The sequence below is a fragment of the Oryctolagus cuniculus genome, chromosome 17 (genome assembly GCF_964237555.1).
Source record: "Oryctolagus cuniculus chromosome 17, mOryCun1.1, whole genome shotgun sequence".
NCBI classification, from domain to species: domain Eukaryota; kingdom Metazoa; phylum Chordata; class Mammalia; order Lagomorpha; family Leporidae; genus Oryctolagus; species Oryctolagus cuniculus.
The window spans coordinates 18656815-18675232 of NC_091448.1; the positions used below are offsets into that span (position 1 = coordinate 18656815).

Sequence of the window (18418 nt, forward strand, 5' to 3'; positions counted from 1 at the left end):
CTTCCATAAGTCATCAGCCTGGGCCTGAGATAGCTTGACACTAACTAATTCCTTTGAGGAACTCAGGGTGCAGGGTGAGGGGGAGAATTTACCATGAGTCACTGCCCTGAAATACATTCGTGACATGTGTGCCCATGCCCAGAACTCAGTGGTAACTGGCATTTTGCAGGGCGGGGGAAGGGAGGGTGTTGCCTCTTTATGTGGTTCTCCTTTAAAGAACAAGGTCTCCTGAGAAAGGCAGCAGTTAAGGTGGGGGGCATCTGGGGCTGCTCTTGCTTTTCTTCGGAGAGCGGCTAAGGGGCACTGTGCAGCAGTAGGGGCTCTGGTGGCGAATCCCACTGCCTTACATCTGTCCTGAAGCCATGGGGCTCCCTGGCTGGTGCTGTGGCTTTAGACAGCCTCCTTTTAGGATACTTCAGGTGATGACAAGCTTTGAAACTCCCCAGTTTGACATGGCCTCTAGAGAAAGAAATTGCATTAACCTGTTTCAATGTCTGTCTCTTTCTTCTCGAAGTCTCCATGAGGCAGTAGATACAGCATGTGGTGTCGGATGGATCTGGGTACAGATTTCAGCTCCAGATGGCACAACCCTCTTCACAGAATATAGGTGAATACTTGGTGCACTATGTGCAGAGCTTTAGGAAATCAGTCTGTTTCCTAACCAGTCATGTGGGGGGAATGAAGGAACCTTCTAAAATGCATCCAGTAATATTGCTGAGTCATCCCTAAGGGCAGCGCTGATGCCAGGCATCGGGGGAAGAACATGGGAGCTGTGTGGAGGAGGAGGACATGTGATTCTTACCTTGTCATGGTTCCTGACCGGCAGAGAACTGTGGGCGAGTGGCAGACACTGCCTTTCACTAGCTCATTTCCAACCTCTAGAAAGTGGGCCTGGGACAGAGGGAATTATGGGCCCCGATTCCTTGCCCCTGTCTGATCCACACACTTGCCATGACCTCCTTGAGGGTGGACTGTCCTTTCCTGGCCCCTGGCTTTGGGCTTGCCCAGGCAGCTTGCTTTGGCCCATAGAACGAAGAAGGAAAGAGCGTGGGGTCAGAGCCTGGGCTTGAAGAGGCCTTGGGAGTTTCTATCCCCTCATGTGCTTCAGCCTTCGCCGTGAGAAGAGCGTCTCTTAGGTAGGGGCCGCCTCTTCAGCCTGGGCCCCAGAATGGACATCACTGGACCAGAGGCTCCCCTCCCCTGCGGGAGAAGCAGAGCTAATCCTGGCAGCACAGCGCCTAAGCGTAACTATACCTCCAAGCCACAGACCTGCAGGAATCATGATGGTGACTCACTCTGTTTCAGGATGGTGTATTACCTAGCATTATTGGGGCCATGGATAACCTTGATGAGGTTATAGGTTCAGGGGCTCCGAGAGAGACCCAACATAATAGTCAGTTAAATAAGAAAGCAGTTTATTGGGCTCCTGTGCAATAATCTGGTTGAGAAGTCCTGGGCTAGTTTGGTGGCTCGTGTGTCACAGGTACCTTTTATTGTTCTGCCTTTCTTACAGTGTGACCTTCATCCACATGAAGTTTTCTTACCCTTCACAGGTTCGGGTCTTCACTTCCTTCTACCCTGCAAACCCAAACACCCACAGGGTGGTACCAAACCTTTTTTCCACTATTACCCTCTAACACCTAAAGCTTCAACTTGAGCTAGATTTTCAGCTGGCATCTGAAGTAGAATCAGTCTTGTGGGACTGAGCCCTTAGTCTGTGGGATCTGACACTAACTGTGTCACAATTGCATTCAATTCTTGGCTACCAGTTGGTGTTCACAGAGAAGCAGAGACTTGCTTGGTTTGGGAACAGCTAGTCCCACCCACAGTACACGTCAGAAGTGACGTAGTGACGGACTAGAGTGAGAGCAGTAATGGGGGAAAACTATGCAGGAAGTTTTGATATATGTTTACAAATTCTTTGACCCTTTTTTCTTCAAGAGATGGAGTCTAACGACTCTGCCCTTGAATGTGGCCTCGATCTGGTGACTGACTTCTACTTGTGCTGTGTGGCAGAAGCAGTGCCCTGGGCTGCTGTGGCCGGCTCATAACAATCATTGTCCATCTCTCCTCAGACCTCTCACTCTGGAGGGAGCCAGCCGTCCTGATGTGAGGACAGCCGGCCAGGTAGCATGTGGCCAGGCCCATACGGGGAGGAACTGAGGCCTGCCTCCAACAACCGGCACGACTTGCCCTCAGGTGAGTGGGTGAGCCACCTTGCAGGTGGATCCACCAGCCTCAGTCAAGCTTGCCGATGCCTGCAGCCCTGGCCAGTAGCTTGAGAACCTCCTGAGTGCCCCAGAGCCAGGACTGCCAAAGCCACTGCTGAACTGTTGACTTACTAGAACTCAGAGAACAGGCGTTTTACTGTTATAGAGCGTCAGATAACCAATAACTGGCTGACATGAGGGTGGAGGCGGACAGACTTGAGAGCCTCTGAGCTGGTGAAAATTAACCATGCCCAGGTCATGGTTGGAGACTTTGGTCCTGGGCATCAAGTCTTCTGGCTCCCATGATATTTGTCATGCCAACAAACCCACAGACTTTCCTGAACACAAAATTCCTTGCCCCCTGTCACAAAAAGGGGACACTAGCACCAAATAGTACAAATATAAATTAGAGTTTGGAGGGGAGATTTACATGCAGAATAATGAAAGAGTATACTCAATCCCTCAACTATTCAGACAAGAGGGATTAGGCCAGACTTAGCTTGACTGTGTCTGCCGTGGTTAGAGTTTCCCTAGGAAGCTGTATGCCCTGGAAGGTATTACTTGTTTAAAGGGACTCGTATTACTTGAGACAGGGAACAGGTAGGCCACTATCACTGGAAACTGCTTGGTGACAGAAATGATCTCATTAGAAAGGGGGAGGCTGTTCTTCCTTTGTGCTTTCTGGTATCTGCTGAGCCAGCTCTCTGCCAGGCAACCGAAAGGGAAAAGCCAAGCCCTGCCGCATCACTCCTCCTATCTGGCACCCTAGTCCCAGTTTCTGTTTAGTCTGATCTCCCAGCCAATCTCTTGATCTTTCTACTTCTAGGCCATCAGCACTCTTGTAAGACTGAGGCTTCGTCATGTCTGCTCAAACTGTCAGTAGTTTGTCCTGTTTGATCAAGTTCATGACCAGGCCTTTGAGGTCTGGTTCGCCGTCACCTAGACAGCTTCACGAATTTTCTTCTACTTCTTACACTTCATGCTCCAGAAAAGCAGACTGCGTACTCTTCCACTATTCTCTGTCTTTGTGTTGTCCCCTCTCTAGAATGCCTGTCTTTTCTCCTGTCAGCTTTGTTTAAAGGGACTCGTGTTACTTGAGACAGGGAACAGGTAGGCCACTAACACTGGAAACTGCTTGGTGACAGAAATGATCTCATTAGAAAGGGGGAGGCTGTTCTTCCTTTGTGCTTTCTGGTATCTGCTGAGCCAGCTCTTTCTTTCTTCCACATCTACTCCTTCCACGTCTACACCTCTTACACCTACTCCTTTCCACCCAGCCGAGAGCTGAACCACTCTTGGCACAAAGCCGCTGTCCTGTCCAACACAGTGTGTTTGTTGTTGTTGTTGTTGAAGATGTATTTGAAAGGCAGAGTTAGAGAGAGAGAGAGATTGAGAGAGAGAGATCTTCCATCTGCTGGTTCACTTCCCAAATGGCCTCAACAGTCAGGACTAGGCCAGGCTGAAGCCAGGAGCCTGGAACTCCATCCAGTTCTTCCACGTGGGCAGCAGGGGCTCACTGCTTGGACTATCTTCTGCCACTTTCCCAGGCACATTAGCAGGGAGCTGGATCAGAATTAGAACAGCCGGGACTCAAACCAGCGCTTATATAGGATGCCAGTGGTTTAACATGCTGTGCCATAAGGTTGGCCCCAAACAACACAATGTTGTTGATATGATTCTTATGGCTTCTCTTCTCCCAGTCCAAGAGCTCCCTGAGGAAAGAGACTCTGTCCTAGTTGATTCTTTCCCCAACACAAGGCCTGGCACAAATTCCATTGTTCTCACTGACTTTCCCTTGACCATTTAACCTTCACTCTTGTGGATCACTACTTTCTGTCTCACTTCTGCCCTAATCATCTATTGTCTCATTTTATCATCTTTCTAAAAAATGCCTCATTTCTCTCTGACAGGTTTCCTAAGAATCAATGAGAATTTCATTCATGTAGTGGCTGCTGGCCTTGTGTCCAGCTCTCGTAGTCACTCAGGCCTCAGTTAAGAGCTGATCTTCAGCCTGTGCTGTGTGGCTCACTAGGCTAATCCTCCCCCTGCGGCACCAGCACCCCGGGTTCTAGTCCCGGTTGGGGCGCCAGTTCTATCCCGGGTGCTCCTCTTCCAGTCCAGCTCTCTGCTGTGGCCCGGGAAGGCAGTGGAGGATGGCCCAGGTGCTTGGGCCCTGCACCCGCATGGGAGACCAGGAGGAAGCACCTGGCTCCTGGCTTTGGATTGGCACAGCGCGCCAGCCATAGCAGCCATTTGGGGGGAACCAACGGAAGGAAGACCTTTCTGTCTCTCTCTCTCTCTCTCACTGTCTAACTCTTCCTGGTGCTGTGGCATAGTGGGTAAAGCCACCGCCTGCATTGCTGGCATCCTATATGGGCATCAGTTTGAGTCCCGGATGGCCCACTTCCGATGCAGCTCTCTGCTATGGCAGATACTATGGAAGATGGCCCAAGTCATTGGGCCCCTGCACCCACATGGGAGACCCAGAAGAAGCTCCAGGTTCCTGGCTTTGTATCTGACTAGCTCTGGCCATTGTAGCCATTTGGGGAGTGAACCAGTGGATGGAAGATCTCTCTCGTGTGTGCTCTCTTTTTCTCTGCTTCTGCCTTTCTATAATTCTGCTTTTCAATAAATAAATAAATATATAAATCTTTACCAAAAAAATGGAGCTGATCTTCTGAGCTATAGTCTGCCTATCAGTAAGATGGAGGCAGAAGCAGCCCTATGTAGCCATGTCTTGTGCTACCTGACCCTGGATACCCCTTCCTTTTTTCGGTTACAGCCAGGGGTGTGTACCTGGTCCAAGGAAAGACAGCTCACTCATAGGCTGGCCAGACTCTAGGCTAAGACACAAACTTTGCCCAGTTCATAACAAGCTATGCAAAGCAGACTCTCACTCTTGGGAGTTTTAATAAGAACTTGGTAGCCAAGCCAAGGAGAGAGGGCTTAGAAGAAATTAACCTTGCCATCATCTTGATCTTGGACTTCTAGCCTCCAGAACTGTGAGAAAATAAGTGTATATTCTTTATTTTTTAAAAAAGAATTATTTATTTATTTGAAAGGCAGAGTGTGTGTGTTGGGGGGCACACAGAGAAAAAGGTCTTCCATCCACTGATTCACTCCCCAAATGGCCAAAACAGTGAGCGTTGGGCCAGGCTGAAGCCGGGAGCCCAGAAACTCTATCTGGATCTCCCACATGGGTGGCAAGGACCCAGACACTAAACACTGCCTTCGCAGGTGCAGTAGCAGGAAGCTGGATTGGAAGTGGAGCAGTCAGGAATTAAACTAGCGCTCTGATAAGGGATGCTGGTGTCTCAAGTGGTGGCTTAATCCACTGCACCACAAGACTCGCCCCTAAGTGTCTATTCTTTAAGTCACTTTGTTATGGAAACGGTAGCAAAATAATACACCTATGCCTCAAATAGGAGCCTGTTAAAGTATGTTTTTCAAATTATGAAGTGGTATATAAAAGCATAATAGTATTGATGACATTCATAAAATGACTAATATTAAAAAATATAGTAGGCTAATTTTTATTATTGAGACTAATAAGAATCATACAAATGTGAGATAGTGTTACATACAAAAAGTCACCTAGGCCTTATTTTGTGTATCAAATTGAGAATACTGTAAATATGCCAAACTAGGGAGCTCGAGTTGCCTGGAACCTCCACCCGGACTCTGGGTAGCCCAGCCAGGACAAGGCTCCTGTTGGTGGCTTCCTCTCAGCTTCTCTTTATATCCAGTGCTCACATTAAAATCATCCTCCATTATAAATTGTGAGCTGGCAGGGGGAGTATCTGTCCTCAGGCTCAACAGTGTGACCCAAGTGCCCAGCACTGAACCTGGCCCCTGCTAGTACTCTGTACACGGTGGCAGCCATTACCCTCCCATCAGTGTGACTGTCATTACTGACCCTGACGGCAGCCCTGTTTGTACTTCTCTTTATCCCTGACCGTCCTAGAGTTGGGCAGCAGAGTTAAGACTTGAGAGTCTGACAGCCCTGGGTTAAACCCTATCTGGTTTTGGATTGTGACCTTGAGCTGGTCACCTCCATTCCTTGAGCCCTGTTTTCCTGCTCTGTCAAATGGTGATTTAAAACAAAAAAGCCCTGCTTCCATGGATTCCTGGGCAAAATGGCACAAGACTGGAAAATGCCTGACCCAGGCTTGTCCCCAGGTGAGCAAATCGCAAGTGGTGGTATCTGCTGCCGCCCATTATTATCACTGCTTGGGCTTGCGTTTCACACGCAGGAATATGTGTTGGCTTGCTGAAGTCAGCGGGCAGAGGAAAAGGTGTTTTCCATTCTCATCAAGGAATTTAGGAGGTAACTTGGGCCGGCACGCAGCGCACAGCCAGACCAGAGAACATCCCCACCAGCCTGCGAGATGAGAGCCCCTTCTCCGACAGGAGACACATTTGTTCATGAGCTTGTGGGCTCGGGGAAAGGAGGCGGCCCCACAGAGCCGGGGCTTCTCTTCCAGGCATCCTGGCGACCCCACGGGCCCTCGGAGGAGCCAGGGGAGGGTCGTCTGTGTAAATGACGGTTCTCGTGAACCAGCGGGCACCAGGCGCCTGGTATTGGTCTGGAAAGGCTGCACCTCCAGGACGGCGTGCTCAGGCCCTCGAGACGGCCTCCCCCGGGGGAGCGCGGTGAAGGCCCCCCGAAGGATGGGCTCGTAGCCGCGCTCCCGCGTCTGTCGCCTGTGCCCTCGTGGTTTGTATAAAATGCACATCTTCATTTCTCAATACCTGGCCAGGATTACTTATGACTATCACACGCGCGAGTATGAGAAAATAAGTATTTTATAAGCAACGCTGAGAAGCCAATGTTAGAACACGTAACTGGCGGGCGGCCGGGCGGCGGTCACTCTGTGGGCTGCTCCTCCGGCGCTTCGCTCTCCTCTCCTTCGGCTGTCGACTCCGTAGGGGCCTCCTTCTCAGCTGGGGCTGCGGGGGGCTCCCTGCGAGGAGAAGAGCGCGCCAGGGCTTTCCCTCCCGCCCTCGGTCTCCTCACTTAGGTCAGGAGGTGAGGTCGCCCCGCCCTTTACCCTGCATCCTTGTTGAAAATCTCATCCTCGTCGGAAGACTCCTTGTCGTGGAGCTTCCGGGCCATGTCTGTCTTGCGCGTGGCGTTGAGCGGTCTGTACATATCCCGCAGCCAGAGGGGCCGCCTTAGCCAGAAAAAGCCCACCTAGAAAAGGAAGGAGAACCGTGAATCCTGCCTCTCCCTGCCTCCTCCAGCCGCACACCGCATCCTCAAACTTACCTGCGCCTCGCTGTCTGTGCACTTCCTGGGCGCGTGTTGGAAAAAGCCCCTGGGGGAAACACACAGACAGTTAGAGGTCGGTGCCGTTTTTTTCACGTCTCTCCCAGTGTACGTCTCTGGTGTTACCAGGACAAAATGTGTACCTCCCTCCATAGTTAGAGCAAGCAAAATCACCCCAGACCTGGCATCCTGAGAACAACTCCGCGTGTGCTGGGCTTCCTGGAGCTCCCCGTGTCTGTCCAAAAGGGCCCCCAGTGGCTCTGCAGACACCTTGCACCATCGCTTTGCATGGGCCAAGGGCAGGGTTGTCAGCCCCAGCTACTGTCTTGGGCAAGCGCCCTCGTGCAGTGAACAAACACAGCCATACTGGCAGAAGCATTTTCTCCCTCCAGGAGGGTTGACACCAGGCCCCTCGGACTGAGGCTCACGCACATCATCCCCGGGGGGTGAGGGAGAAGGTGCTTCTGCGTTCATAGCTGCTTTAGCCCCTGCAAATTGAATCACATCAAGCAATGCCGCAGTCCAAGAGCAAAGTTCCCCAGCTCAGAGATTTTCACGCTGCTGGTATCTGTCACTGATGGGAGAGTGAGTTGTGAAACCAGTTAAAGGACAAGCTAGCACCGAGACACAAGATACTCTATGGATACGAATGGAACAGAGAAAGGCAGAGTGCATTGTTTTAGCAACTGCTTATGTCTGTATAGTACGTGTATACTGACTTCTGGAGAAAATGTAGCTCGCAGCCCGAGCCCAGTGTGCTCCAGGGAGAAGTCCCAGCTGCGAAGGAACTGTCCTCTTTCTGACAGTAGCAGTGTGACCATGGGGCAAGATATTGCCCCTTTCTCCTTCTGTTTCCTTGTTGTGAAAGGGAGAGGCAAATTACAGTCTAAAGGTCTCTCCAGTTAAAGCTCTCAGAGGTTTGGGTAGGAGGAATGGGGGGGGGGGGTTTGGTCTGTCGGGTGAGACGGAAGCTTCCTGCCTCTTTAGGGAGACTCAGGCACTCTCCTCTCCAGCCACCTTGCAGGAGACTAGCCCCTCCCCCCAGTACCGTGTAGCTGTCCCCAGCCCTCGTCCAGAGCCTGCAAGGTGACCTCTACACTGGCCAGAGGCCCAGCAGCAGCAGGGGCAGCACGGCCAGAGCCTCTCCTCAGCTCCTCTGTCCTGGAAGGACTGGTGGCAGCAGACGCGCCCATGTTAGTGCTGTGTTACTAACTCAGCTTTGGCTGGGATCCAGCTTTGGTGGAGTCAGGCCAAGCGTTAGTATCCTTCCTGCCTCTGGCAGTTTCCTCACTGTAGAATAAGGCGATTGAAACAGATGAGTTCTGAGTTCTCTAGTTCTGAAATTCTAATTTTAAAAATTGCCACACTGGTGCTTACCTTGAAGATTGTTCAACATCTCCCCTGGTTCCCGCCCTGTGAGAATAAATCTGTTTTGGAAGAAGACACAATCATTATTCTCCATCACAGTGACCCCTCTCCAAATATTCTACATTCCTTTCTTTTATTTTAAGTCTCATCTACCCACTAAGATGAGAACTATTTTGAGGACAGGAGTTCTGTGCTGTTAACAGTTCTTTGACTCTTCCACAGCACCTAGCTTAGGGTCTTGCATGCATCTAGGACTTAATACATTTTACTGGCTGCTTTATTTAAAAAAAAAGTTATTTATTTATTTGAAAGACAGAGTTACAGAGGCAGAGAGAGAAGAGACAGAGAGAGAGAGAGAGAGGTCTTCCATCTGCTGGTTCACTCCCCAAATGGCTTCAATGGCTGAGCAGATCCAAAGCCAGGAGCCAGGCCTTCCTCTGGGTCTCCCATGTGGGTGCAGGGGCCCAAGCACTTGGGCCATCTTCCACTGCTTTCCCAGGCCATTAGCAGAGAGATGGATCAGAAGTGGAGCAGCCAGGATTCGAACTGGCGCCCATATGGGATGCCGGCATTGCAGGTGGCGGCTTTACCGACTACGCCACAGCGCCGGCCCCTATTGGCTGCTTTAGATAACATGAAACAGATAATTCTTAGTGAAACTTCTTAAAGGAGGAAGAAAAGGAAGCAGCTTTAACTTGATGGAAGTACAGAGCAGAAACCTAAACAATGGTGGTGTTTTCGAGTCAAGAACAAGAGTAGAATGCTTATTACGACTGCTACCATCCACCACTGTTGAGGAGGCCTCAAACAGTGCAATAAGAAAAAGTAAATGGGGTATAAATATTGCAAAGGAAGATAAAAATGTCATTATTTGCATGTAAAATGATGGACAATTTAAAAGCCCAAGAGAACCAACTAAAATTTTGTGTGAAGTGATATGTGTGTTCAGAAAAGTGGCTAGATGCCAAGTTAAGAGATCCGCACACACACACCGCAGTGGCTTTCCTGCACACCTCCAATAACTAACGGGGAAATACAAGAAAGGGCCCCATTTGTGATGGCAACAAAAAGGTATGAAGGATCTCGAAGCAACCTTCACGAAAGGTGTGTTAGATTTATGTGATGGAAACACGAAAGCCCTTTTGAGCACCATGAGAATCGTGTTCCTAGAATGTTGTAAAGATGTCAGTTCCCTTCAAATTAATCTACACAGACAGTTCAGTCTTCCTCAAATCCTAACATAACTGACCAGCGGCCGTTCTGTGGGGAAAAGATATACAAGAATAGCTGTGAACTGTATGAAAAAGGTTAGAGAGCAGGAGCTTGCCCTTCCAACATAGAACTCAAAACTCTGTCACAAAGTAACTGGAACTAAGTAGTGTCGTACAGGCACCCGTACAGGAACAAACAGAATCAACAGAAAGAGCACGGAGTCCACACAAAGCTATTTTAGGTTGGCAAAGCATGAATGAACTGTTCAATGAAAACTGTTTTAAAACAATTAAGCTGGCGCCATGGCTCACTAGGCTAATCCTCTGCCTTGTGGCACCGGCACATCGGGTTCTAATCCCGGTCAGGGCACTGGATTCTGTCCCGGTTGCCTCTCTTCCAGGCCAGCTCTCTGGTGTGCCCCGGGAAGGCAGTGAAGGATGGCCCAAGTCCTTGGGCCCTGCACCCCATGGGAGACCAGGATAAGCACTTGGCTCCTGCCATCGGATCAGTGCGATGCGCCGGTCACGGCGGCCATTGCAGGGTGAACCAACAACAAAAGGAATACCTTTCTCTCTGTCTCTCTCACTGTCCACTCTGCCTGTCAAAAATAAAAATAAAAATAAATAAATAAAAAAATTTAAAATAAAGTATAAAACAATTAGATAGTCATGTAAGGGGAGAGAGGTTAGATTCCCTACTCCAACCATACTGAAAAACAATCAATTCTAGAAGGATTAAAAATATAAATATTAACACAATGTTACTAAAGTCCTAGGAGAAAATATGAGACTTTCTTTATTCCATGAGATGACAAAGGCCTGTCTAACAAGAACCAGACCCCATCATCAGTGGGGTGAGACCGGCAGATGTGAGGACGTGGACTAGGGTCTCCCTACCCTTCTCACCCTGTGCCCCCTTTCCACTGGGTTATTAGTATTTTTTGTTGCTGGTGGTTTAGAAAAATTTTTTATAATAAATGTATTCATCATTTTGATGGTTTTATTCCAAAGTTTCTGATCTTTCCCAATATTTTTGTCTGTAAAGAGTGGAAAATCTTTTTTTTTTTTTTAAAGGGGGGGGACGGCTCTGTGGCACAGCAGGTTAACGCCCTGGCCTGAAGCGCCAGCATCCCAAATGGGCATTGGTTTTAGTCCCGGCTGCTCCTCTTCCAATCCAGCTCTCTACTATGGCCTGGGAAAGCAGTAGAAGATGGTCCAAGTCCTTGGGCCCCTGCACCCATGAGGGAGACCTGGAAGAAGCTCCTGGCTCCTGGCTTCGGATCAGCACAGCTCTGGTTGTTGCGGCCATCTGGGGAATGAACCAGCAGACGGAAGACCTCCCTCTCTGCCTCTTCTCTGTGTAACTCTGACTTTCAAATAAAATAAAAAAAATTTTTTAAAAAAGAGTGGAAAAAGAATAGAGATAATAAGGAACGCAGGCTTTGCAGTCAGGAGTTCTGGGTTTTGTCATTTGGGCCTTAAATTGGTTGCCTTAATCTGTAAAAGGGGGACTGTTGTGAGAGTTAAGAAGATGTGGAAAACTATTTGTCCCACACTTGACATACACAAGTGCTGAGTTTGCTAGCAGTGTCACAGCAAAAGCCAGCAAATCTTTCCAAGGGTTCTGATTGTGCCATCAAGCTTAGAAACCTCTTTTCCATCACAAGATAAGATATTGCTCTGATTTTATTCTCAATATTTTTTGCAGTTTCTTTTTTTAATGTTTACTGAAATATATTTAAGTTGAGAAGTAGGGATGTGTCATTGGTTGCTGCTCACACCAAGTAGTTAGAGAGCTAGGCTATTGCCATTTTCTCCCACTGACTAGGTTACAAGGCGACATTTCAGAAGTCTTGGGAACATAAGGTCTGTGTATTGCTGGGCTCTGCGTGTTAATTCCAGTAAATAATGGATTGCATTATTCCTCACTGTGGACTTGACACAGTGCCTGCCTCTCGTCCTTTGAACACCGTGATTGTCTTGCAGGTGAAACTCTGCATGCTCCCTGTCCTCACAAAACTTCTCATCTAAATGGGGACAGGAACTAATGAAAACACAAATGAACACAAATAGAAACACGCTGAAACTATGCATATATATTCAAAGCAGGGTAAGACTTTATCAGAATTTCCAAAACGCCAAAGGCCACCTGCCACCCAGAGATGCCCTGGGTACTGTCCGCAGTGGCCAGTGAGTGTCTTCACCAAGACCTTGGCGGCTGACTCCATGCGGGACCCCACCTTTTGCATTCAGAAATCAGGCTCTGTTTTCACAAAGAGCAAACTCTTTGGCAACAGTCTCACCTAATCAACACCACAGGACTGAGTGAAAATCAGCCTCCAGGTTATGACTCGACAGAACATCTGTGTCTGCATGACCAGGGAACTGCCGCCACGGCAGCCTTGCGCACAATCAGAGGACAGAATGAAGAGGGTCAGCGGAATCTAATAGAAAGAGCTGAGGGGCTGGATTCGTCCATCTCGCCACTGGACTGACTCCACGTCTTCTGCCTGGGGCTCTCCCCCTGCCCTTGTGCACGGTTAGGATGGGCACTGCCCACCTGGTCTCCTCCTCATCTGTGCTTCCGTCACTCACCAGCCCTCCTGTGGCTAGATGCGCCTTCTTTTGTAGAGGAAATAAGGCCGCAACCAGAGACGAAGGAAAGCGGACCCCTGACACTGACCTTGAGAAGTGGCTGTTCCCGGTTATCTGGTGAAGCAGCTGTGTGCGCTTACCTTGTCTAGGGAGGGAAGATGTCCTAAGCTCTGCTGTCCATAACTCCAGTCATAAATCTATCCTATAAATCTACCCCAGGTATCTCTTTTATAAACATACTGGACCATCAACCATTGGAAGTGTGGTCCTAAGTCACGTAGGCTGCGGTTTAAACCTGCCAATGCTATAACAGTTAAGGTATGATGCTGATGATCCTATAAATATTACAAGAAACTCGGGTTCGATGCTCAGTTCTCAAGAAATGATTCCCACTGAGCCCGCTGGCGTTAATAAACTGCTCACCATCCTTCACTGTCTCTGGTGCCAGTTTGAAGAAAGGGAGTTTCCCACGCCAGGCTTCTCTAACACTTTAGAAATGGTAGGGCGCCAGTCAGGCGTCCCTGGAGGCTGTGAGAAGCCCTTTGGTGCTTACACACCTTTGCTGTGCTCCATCATGTGTTGACCTTGGCATTTCTAACATTGTCTGCCACGTTTTTTAAGTTCTCAGGGGAAGGGAAAATGCCTCTTTATGGCAAATATGACAAATCTCACAGGACGTCCAGACCAGGACAAATCTCACAGGACGTCCAGACCAGGAGAGTCACAAGGCAGGCAGTGTAAAAGGGCAGAGGCAAAGGTGAAAGCACGCATGGCCTGGTGAGACGGGCATGGCGAGGGGCTGCCACGGCAGTAGAAAGGTAAACAAGGTGAGGCTGGTTGGATTGGAGGGTAGAGTCAGCATTGACCTATCATTAAGTGACTTTAAATATTCAAGCACTTGCCTGTTGGGGAAAGTAATACACCATTATGTAATTGAACAAAAGGGAAACAGAGGCAAACTCCAGGAATGGGATGTGGTAAATATAACATACTTTAGAGGTCAGTTTAGGATGCAGGATTCAGCTGCATTCACATTCCAGTGCATTAACTTGAACTATTTTCGACAGTGCCTTATACACGGGAGCGGGTGAGTGCTATGTGAATCTAATGGCTGTACAAGATAACATTTTGTTTTCTGGCAGTGTCCCGAGGACACGGACAGTTCCTTGAGGGTGGAAATTACACATTTTTCATCATTTCTACAACAAGGAAAGAAATCAGCGGTGGAAGAAAGGGAGCGGTAAGTACACCTAACCATTGACATAGTTTTGGAGAAATTTTGCCATCATATTAACTCTACCCTTAAACTTCACTTCTCAAAATGTCCACTGGCTTGTTACTTTGTTTCCAATTGCACAGGGATTTCCTGGGAGTAGAGCTCCTATAAAAATCTCTGGAGTATGCTTTTCAATAAAAGAATAAAATTCATCTCAGTGACTGGAGGAATGTCAACCAGTAGTATGTGGGCAAGCGGCTTTGATGTTGAGTTTGTGGAGTCTGGGTCTAGTATAAGGAAAGGCTGTATTCTGGAAACCTGAGTTACTCCTCCTTACCTCAATGAGGCAGAAAATTATGATCAAAATCATCACTACCACAGTCACAGATATTGCCAAGATGAGTTTGTTGTTATAACCGTATCCTGGGACTTCTTTTGTGAGCTAAAAAAAAAAAAAAGAAAGAAAAAAAAGAAATGACAGTTTAAAAATATAAAGAGAAAGTATGAATGTTTAACTATTCAAAACCCCGTTCTTCCAGATGATTGGCTTGTAGGATCTTAAAGACCATAACAAATCCAATGTGTTACATAATCTTATTATTACACACGTTCTTCTGCAGTTCATCTTGCTTGTTAGGTCTACTGCATTCTCTAAAGGAGCAAAGTGGGAAATCATTGCCTTGGCCACAGATAATGTGCCCAAGACAAGATAAGGACCAGGAGCCCCTGGTCTTCCTGCGTGGGCGCTTTAGTGGCAGCTCCTAAATGGGCAGAAAGTCCGGGTCTACGTCTCAGGTTGTCCTCACCTCTCTCGAGTCCGGCCCCTTCTGATCACTCTGGGCTTCTGTGCTCTCGTTGAGGTAATTCTCAGTTTTCCATTGGTCCGTATCCCATTCTGCCTTGGCCACCTTCACCTCCTGCTGCTCACTGAGGAGCTTCATCAGGAGGCCTGTCCTGGAGATGAGCTTGGCACAGGCCAGTTGCACATGGGTCTCCGAGCAGTCCATTTTCAGAGTCCGGATAACATGAGAAATGAGCCTTCTCACGTCGTTGTTGGGGATGAGGGAGCGGAGCTGCTGGTTGAGCTGAATTTCAAACTCATCCCCCGGGGACAACAGGGAGGGGTAGGTGAAGTCTGCGGGTGTGGAGGGGGCGTCAGTGCTCATGTTGGGGTGCTCCCGTTGCGTCTCATTGGTGTGTTTAGTGGTCGGCTTCGGGCTGAGTGCAGTCCCAGCAGAACCTGCAGCCAAAGGATTCTCCAGGGTTGTGTTGGCAGGGAGTGTTTCTTCCAGCTCAACCATGTTTTCTACCAAAGTGTTTCCTTCCAAATCGTCTCCCATAGAAGGGTTTTCTTCAGTAACGTTTTCCAAGACAACCTCTTCCAGAGTGGGACTTCGCTGAGAAGTCAGGTCTCCCGGGGACGAGAAGGCCTCTCGGGAAGGCGAGCCTATGAGACTCCGCAATGCAAGGAAGGCAGGCCTCTTTACAGACACCTGTGTGTTGAGGGGAGTTTTCCTTCTGAACTTCCGACTCAGTTTGGCCTTGGGGGTTCTGAGGACCAGATGAGAGCGGGTTTTAGGAAAGCGGTAATTTGGTTCAGAATAGATTGGTTTTGCTGCCTCTGTCTTTTTCACTCTAGCATTTGCGTCTTCTAAAACAAGCATGGTGTAGGTTAAGTCTTTCCCTTTGTTGTTGAACTCAGGGAGAGGTTCTACGAGGGAGACAGCAGAAGACCTGCCCACGATGTGTTCCTGCAGCACAGGGGAGGCCACGGCCTCGTGTCCCTTTGTGAGCGAGGGCTCAGCGTGGAGGGAGTTTCCCACCCCCTGGCTGGGCCGCTGCACCGCGTGGTTAAGCTCCTCCAGCTCGCCAGGGCCTGCCCTCCCCAGCCCACCTTCAGCGAAGCTCCCCCCGAGGGGCCCTGCTCTCTGTCTCCTGATGCTCTGCTTTCTCCTCTCCTGGCGGAGCCTTTTCTGTAAGCCCTTCAGCCCCTTGACGACTTTTTTCACTCTCTGCAGCCTTCGCCCTCCGCTGGGAGTGGTCGCCAGGCTGTTCTGCTGTGACTGGGCAATTTCCAATTTCTTTAAGAAGATTTGGCGTTTAAATTTGGGACCTAACAGCATGGGCTGCATAAGCATGGCGGCTTTTTCTCTTCTTTTAACCGCATTAATTTTTGCTTGAATTTCTGCATTTAACAAGTTTTCTAGGAAACGAAGCTTTCTCAATTTGCTTTCGTAAGGTTTTACAAAGGGGATTCTTGGATTGGTTTCCAAGGAACCCAAAGACTTATCTCCTTGTGTGCTAGAAAAAAGCAGTTTAATGAATGGTAATAATGTTGATTCTACATCTTCTAGATTGCCCTCTGAGAAATAAGGCAGTATGTAGTTTAATGCACTAATTACGTCACTTTCGTCATTAAAGTCTAGCGGCTCATTCGTGGCGTATGCAACGTTGAGCTGTTTTCTTTCCGACATTTCCACCTCTGGCTCAATAATGAGCTCCGTGCTGGTGTTCTTCTTCCGGGCCTGCAGTGCCTTCATGAATTCCCCTTTGGGATTCCCTATAGATGCTTCTTCAACTGTTAGAAGAAGAAGAAGAGAGTGCTTTGACAACAGAAGACTGCTGGGACAGCTCTATGTCAGTCCACAGTCGCACATCCCCATCAATTAAGTTGAGAGTCCCCAGTATTTGGGTGTCATTTAGAAAAATAAACCCAAACTGAAGCCTGTGAAATGGCAACACCAGGAGAAGGAAAGTCTTTTGAAGGAGTGGCCCTCAGCAGAGTCCGCAGTGTGAAAAGCAGTGGCTGTGTTTAGGATTATTCCCTTGGTCCCCAGTGGCCGAATGCCCAGTACCCAGTAAAAGCCCAAGGCTGGGAGACAGACAGTTCCCACGCGCTGGGGCCTCTGCAGCTCTGTCCACCCACAGTCACGTTCTCCACCGTCCTGTCTCAGGTTCCAAGGGAGCACCAGGCTCCCCCTCACCTGCTTCCAGTGACCTCGTGTTCTTGCTGCCGCTAACAGGTGACCACAGTGAGAGACAGTCACGTGAGCGGAGCTGGGGCCGAGATGCTAGAACAGGGGCCCTCCTCCTCACCCCGACGTGTCCTTTTCCCCTGACGTACCAGTTCCTTCACTTGGTCCCTGCGCCCGTGTTTCCTACCCCACCCCCAACCACGAAAGGCTCCGTGTAGGGAAGACACATACATCCACCCTGGCGCTTTCTGTAACTCTGGGCAGGGGTCTGGGGTGTAGGTGAAGAGGCCTGCAGGTTGCGGGTGGTGTGTCTGGGCAACGTTCAGTGAGTCTCGGGGATGAGTGTGTGGGAGACGTTGTCTGAGTTCTAGATGCAGAAGGGAAAAGCGGTTTTGCAGATGCCTGCTTTGCTTTCATTTCCAATATTTCCAGCTCCGCGTAGGGAGCCATCCAACGCTTCAAGCGTGCCATTGTGCGGCTGGCTCTCTTTTCCAGACCCTCCAGTGAGGGTCTTCGGAAGAGGTAAGAATCATGAGCACGAAGGAACGTGGGCTTGTGGAGAGCCCAAAATTAGACAAAAGACCTGGGTGCCCAGCTCCAACATTTAGCACCTCTGGCCTTGTTTTTTCCCTCATCTGTAAAAGCAGATTAAAAATGCTTATTTTGGCCGGCGCCGTGGCTTACTAGGCTAATCCTCCGCCTTGCGGCGTCGGCACACCAGGTTCTAGTCCCGTTCAGGGCACCGGATTCTGTCCCAGTTGCCCCTCTTCCAGGCCAGCTCTCTGCTGTGGCCAGGGAGTGCAGTGGAGGATGGCCCAAGTGCTTGGGCCCTGCACCCCATGGGAGACCAGGAGAAGCACCTGGCTCCTGCCATCGGATCAGCGCGGTGCGCCGGCCGCAGCACGCCGGCCGCGGCGGCCATTGGAGGGTAAACCAATGGCAAAAGGAAGATCTTTCTCTCGGTCTCTCTCTCACTGTCCACTCTGCCTGTCAAAAAAAAAAAATGCTTATTTTGCCTACTTCTTTAAAAAAAAATTATACATTTGAGAGGCAGAGTCAGAGAGAGAGAGGGAGCGATTTTCCATCTGCTGGTTCACTCCCCAAATGATTTCAACGGCCAGAGCTGGAATGATCCGAAGCCAGGAACCAGTAGCTTTCTCCAGGTCTCCCACATGGGTGCAGGGGCCCAAGCACTTGGGTCATCTTCCACTGCTTTCTCAGGCCATTAGCAGGGAGCTGGATTGGAAGTAGGGCAACTGGGACTTGAACCATCTGGGATGCCAGTGCCACAGGCAGAGGCTTAACCTGCTACGCCATAGCACTGGCCATTACCTACCTGTTAAGGAGAAGGCAGTAATACAATAGGGGGAAAACTGTTTTGGAAAGTAAGCAGCTCTGTCTGTACACATATACAATTAGAAATGTGCTAATGCTCCAGATCCCATAGAGAGCTGTATTCAAGCTGTCTGGAGAAGCAGCCACATTTTAAGTCACAAAGTTAGTGGCAATAAAACCACTTAAAAGCACCTGGGTGTTCTGTAGATAGAAAAGCTCAAGATTCAGAACAGGTTCAA

The 18418-nt window shown here is 49.3% G+C and overlaps 1 protein-coding gene and 1 long non-coding RNA gene across 4 annotated transcripts in view; one reads left to right on the forward strand and one right to left on the reverse strand.

The window, feature by feature from the left end:
* LOC103351583 (uncharacterized) overlaps positions 1 to 18418 on the forward strand; it is an 82029-nt gene that overhangs the window by 5267 nt on the left and 58344 nt on the right. For 2 of the 3 annotated variants that reach the window (XR_011383446.1, XR_011383445.1), the window contains exons 2-3: positions 2076 to 2199; positions 11237 to 13893. This is a non-coding gene — a long non-coding RNA (uncharacterized lncRNA). The remainder of the gene's footprint in view (positions 1 to 2075; positions 2200 to 11236; positions 13894 to 18418) is intronic. The other variant, XR_011383444.1, reaches the window with a different exon arrangement.
* LRRC37A (leucine rich repeat containing 37A) overlaps positions 6999 to 18418 on the reverse strand; it is a 49104-nt gene continuing 37684 nt past the window's right edge. Inside the window, exons 9-14 of the mRNA XM_008271590.4 lie at positions 14676 to 16447; positions 14207 to 14311; positions 8857 to 8906; positions 7480 to 7528; positions 7262 to 7404; positions 6999 to 7174 (exon numbers count right to left, since the gene is read on the reverse strand). Of these exons, the coding sequence (XP_008269812.3) occupies positions 7078 to 7174; positions 7262 to 7404; positions 7480 to 7528; positions 8857 to 8906; positions 14207 to 14311; positions 14676 to 16447 (2216 nt within the window). The 3' untranslated portion in view covers positions 6999 to 7077. The remainder of the gene's footprint in view (positions 7175 to 7261; positions 7405 to 7479; positions 7529 to 8856; positions 8907 to 14206; positions 14312 to 14675; positions 16448 to 18418) is intronic.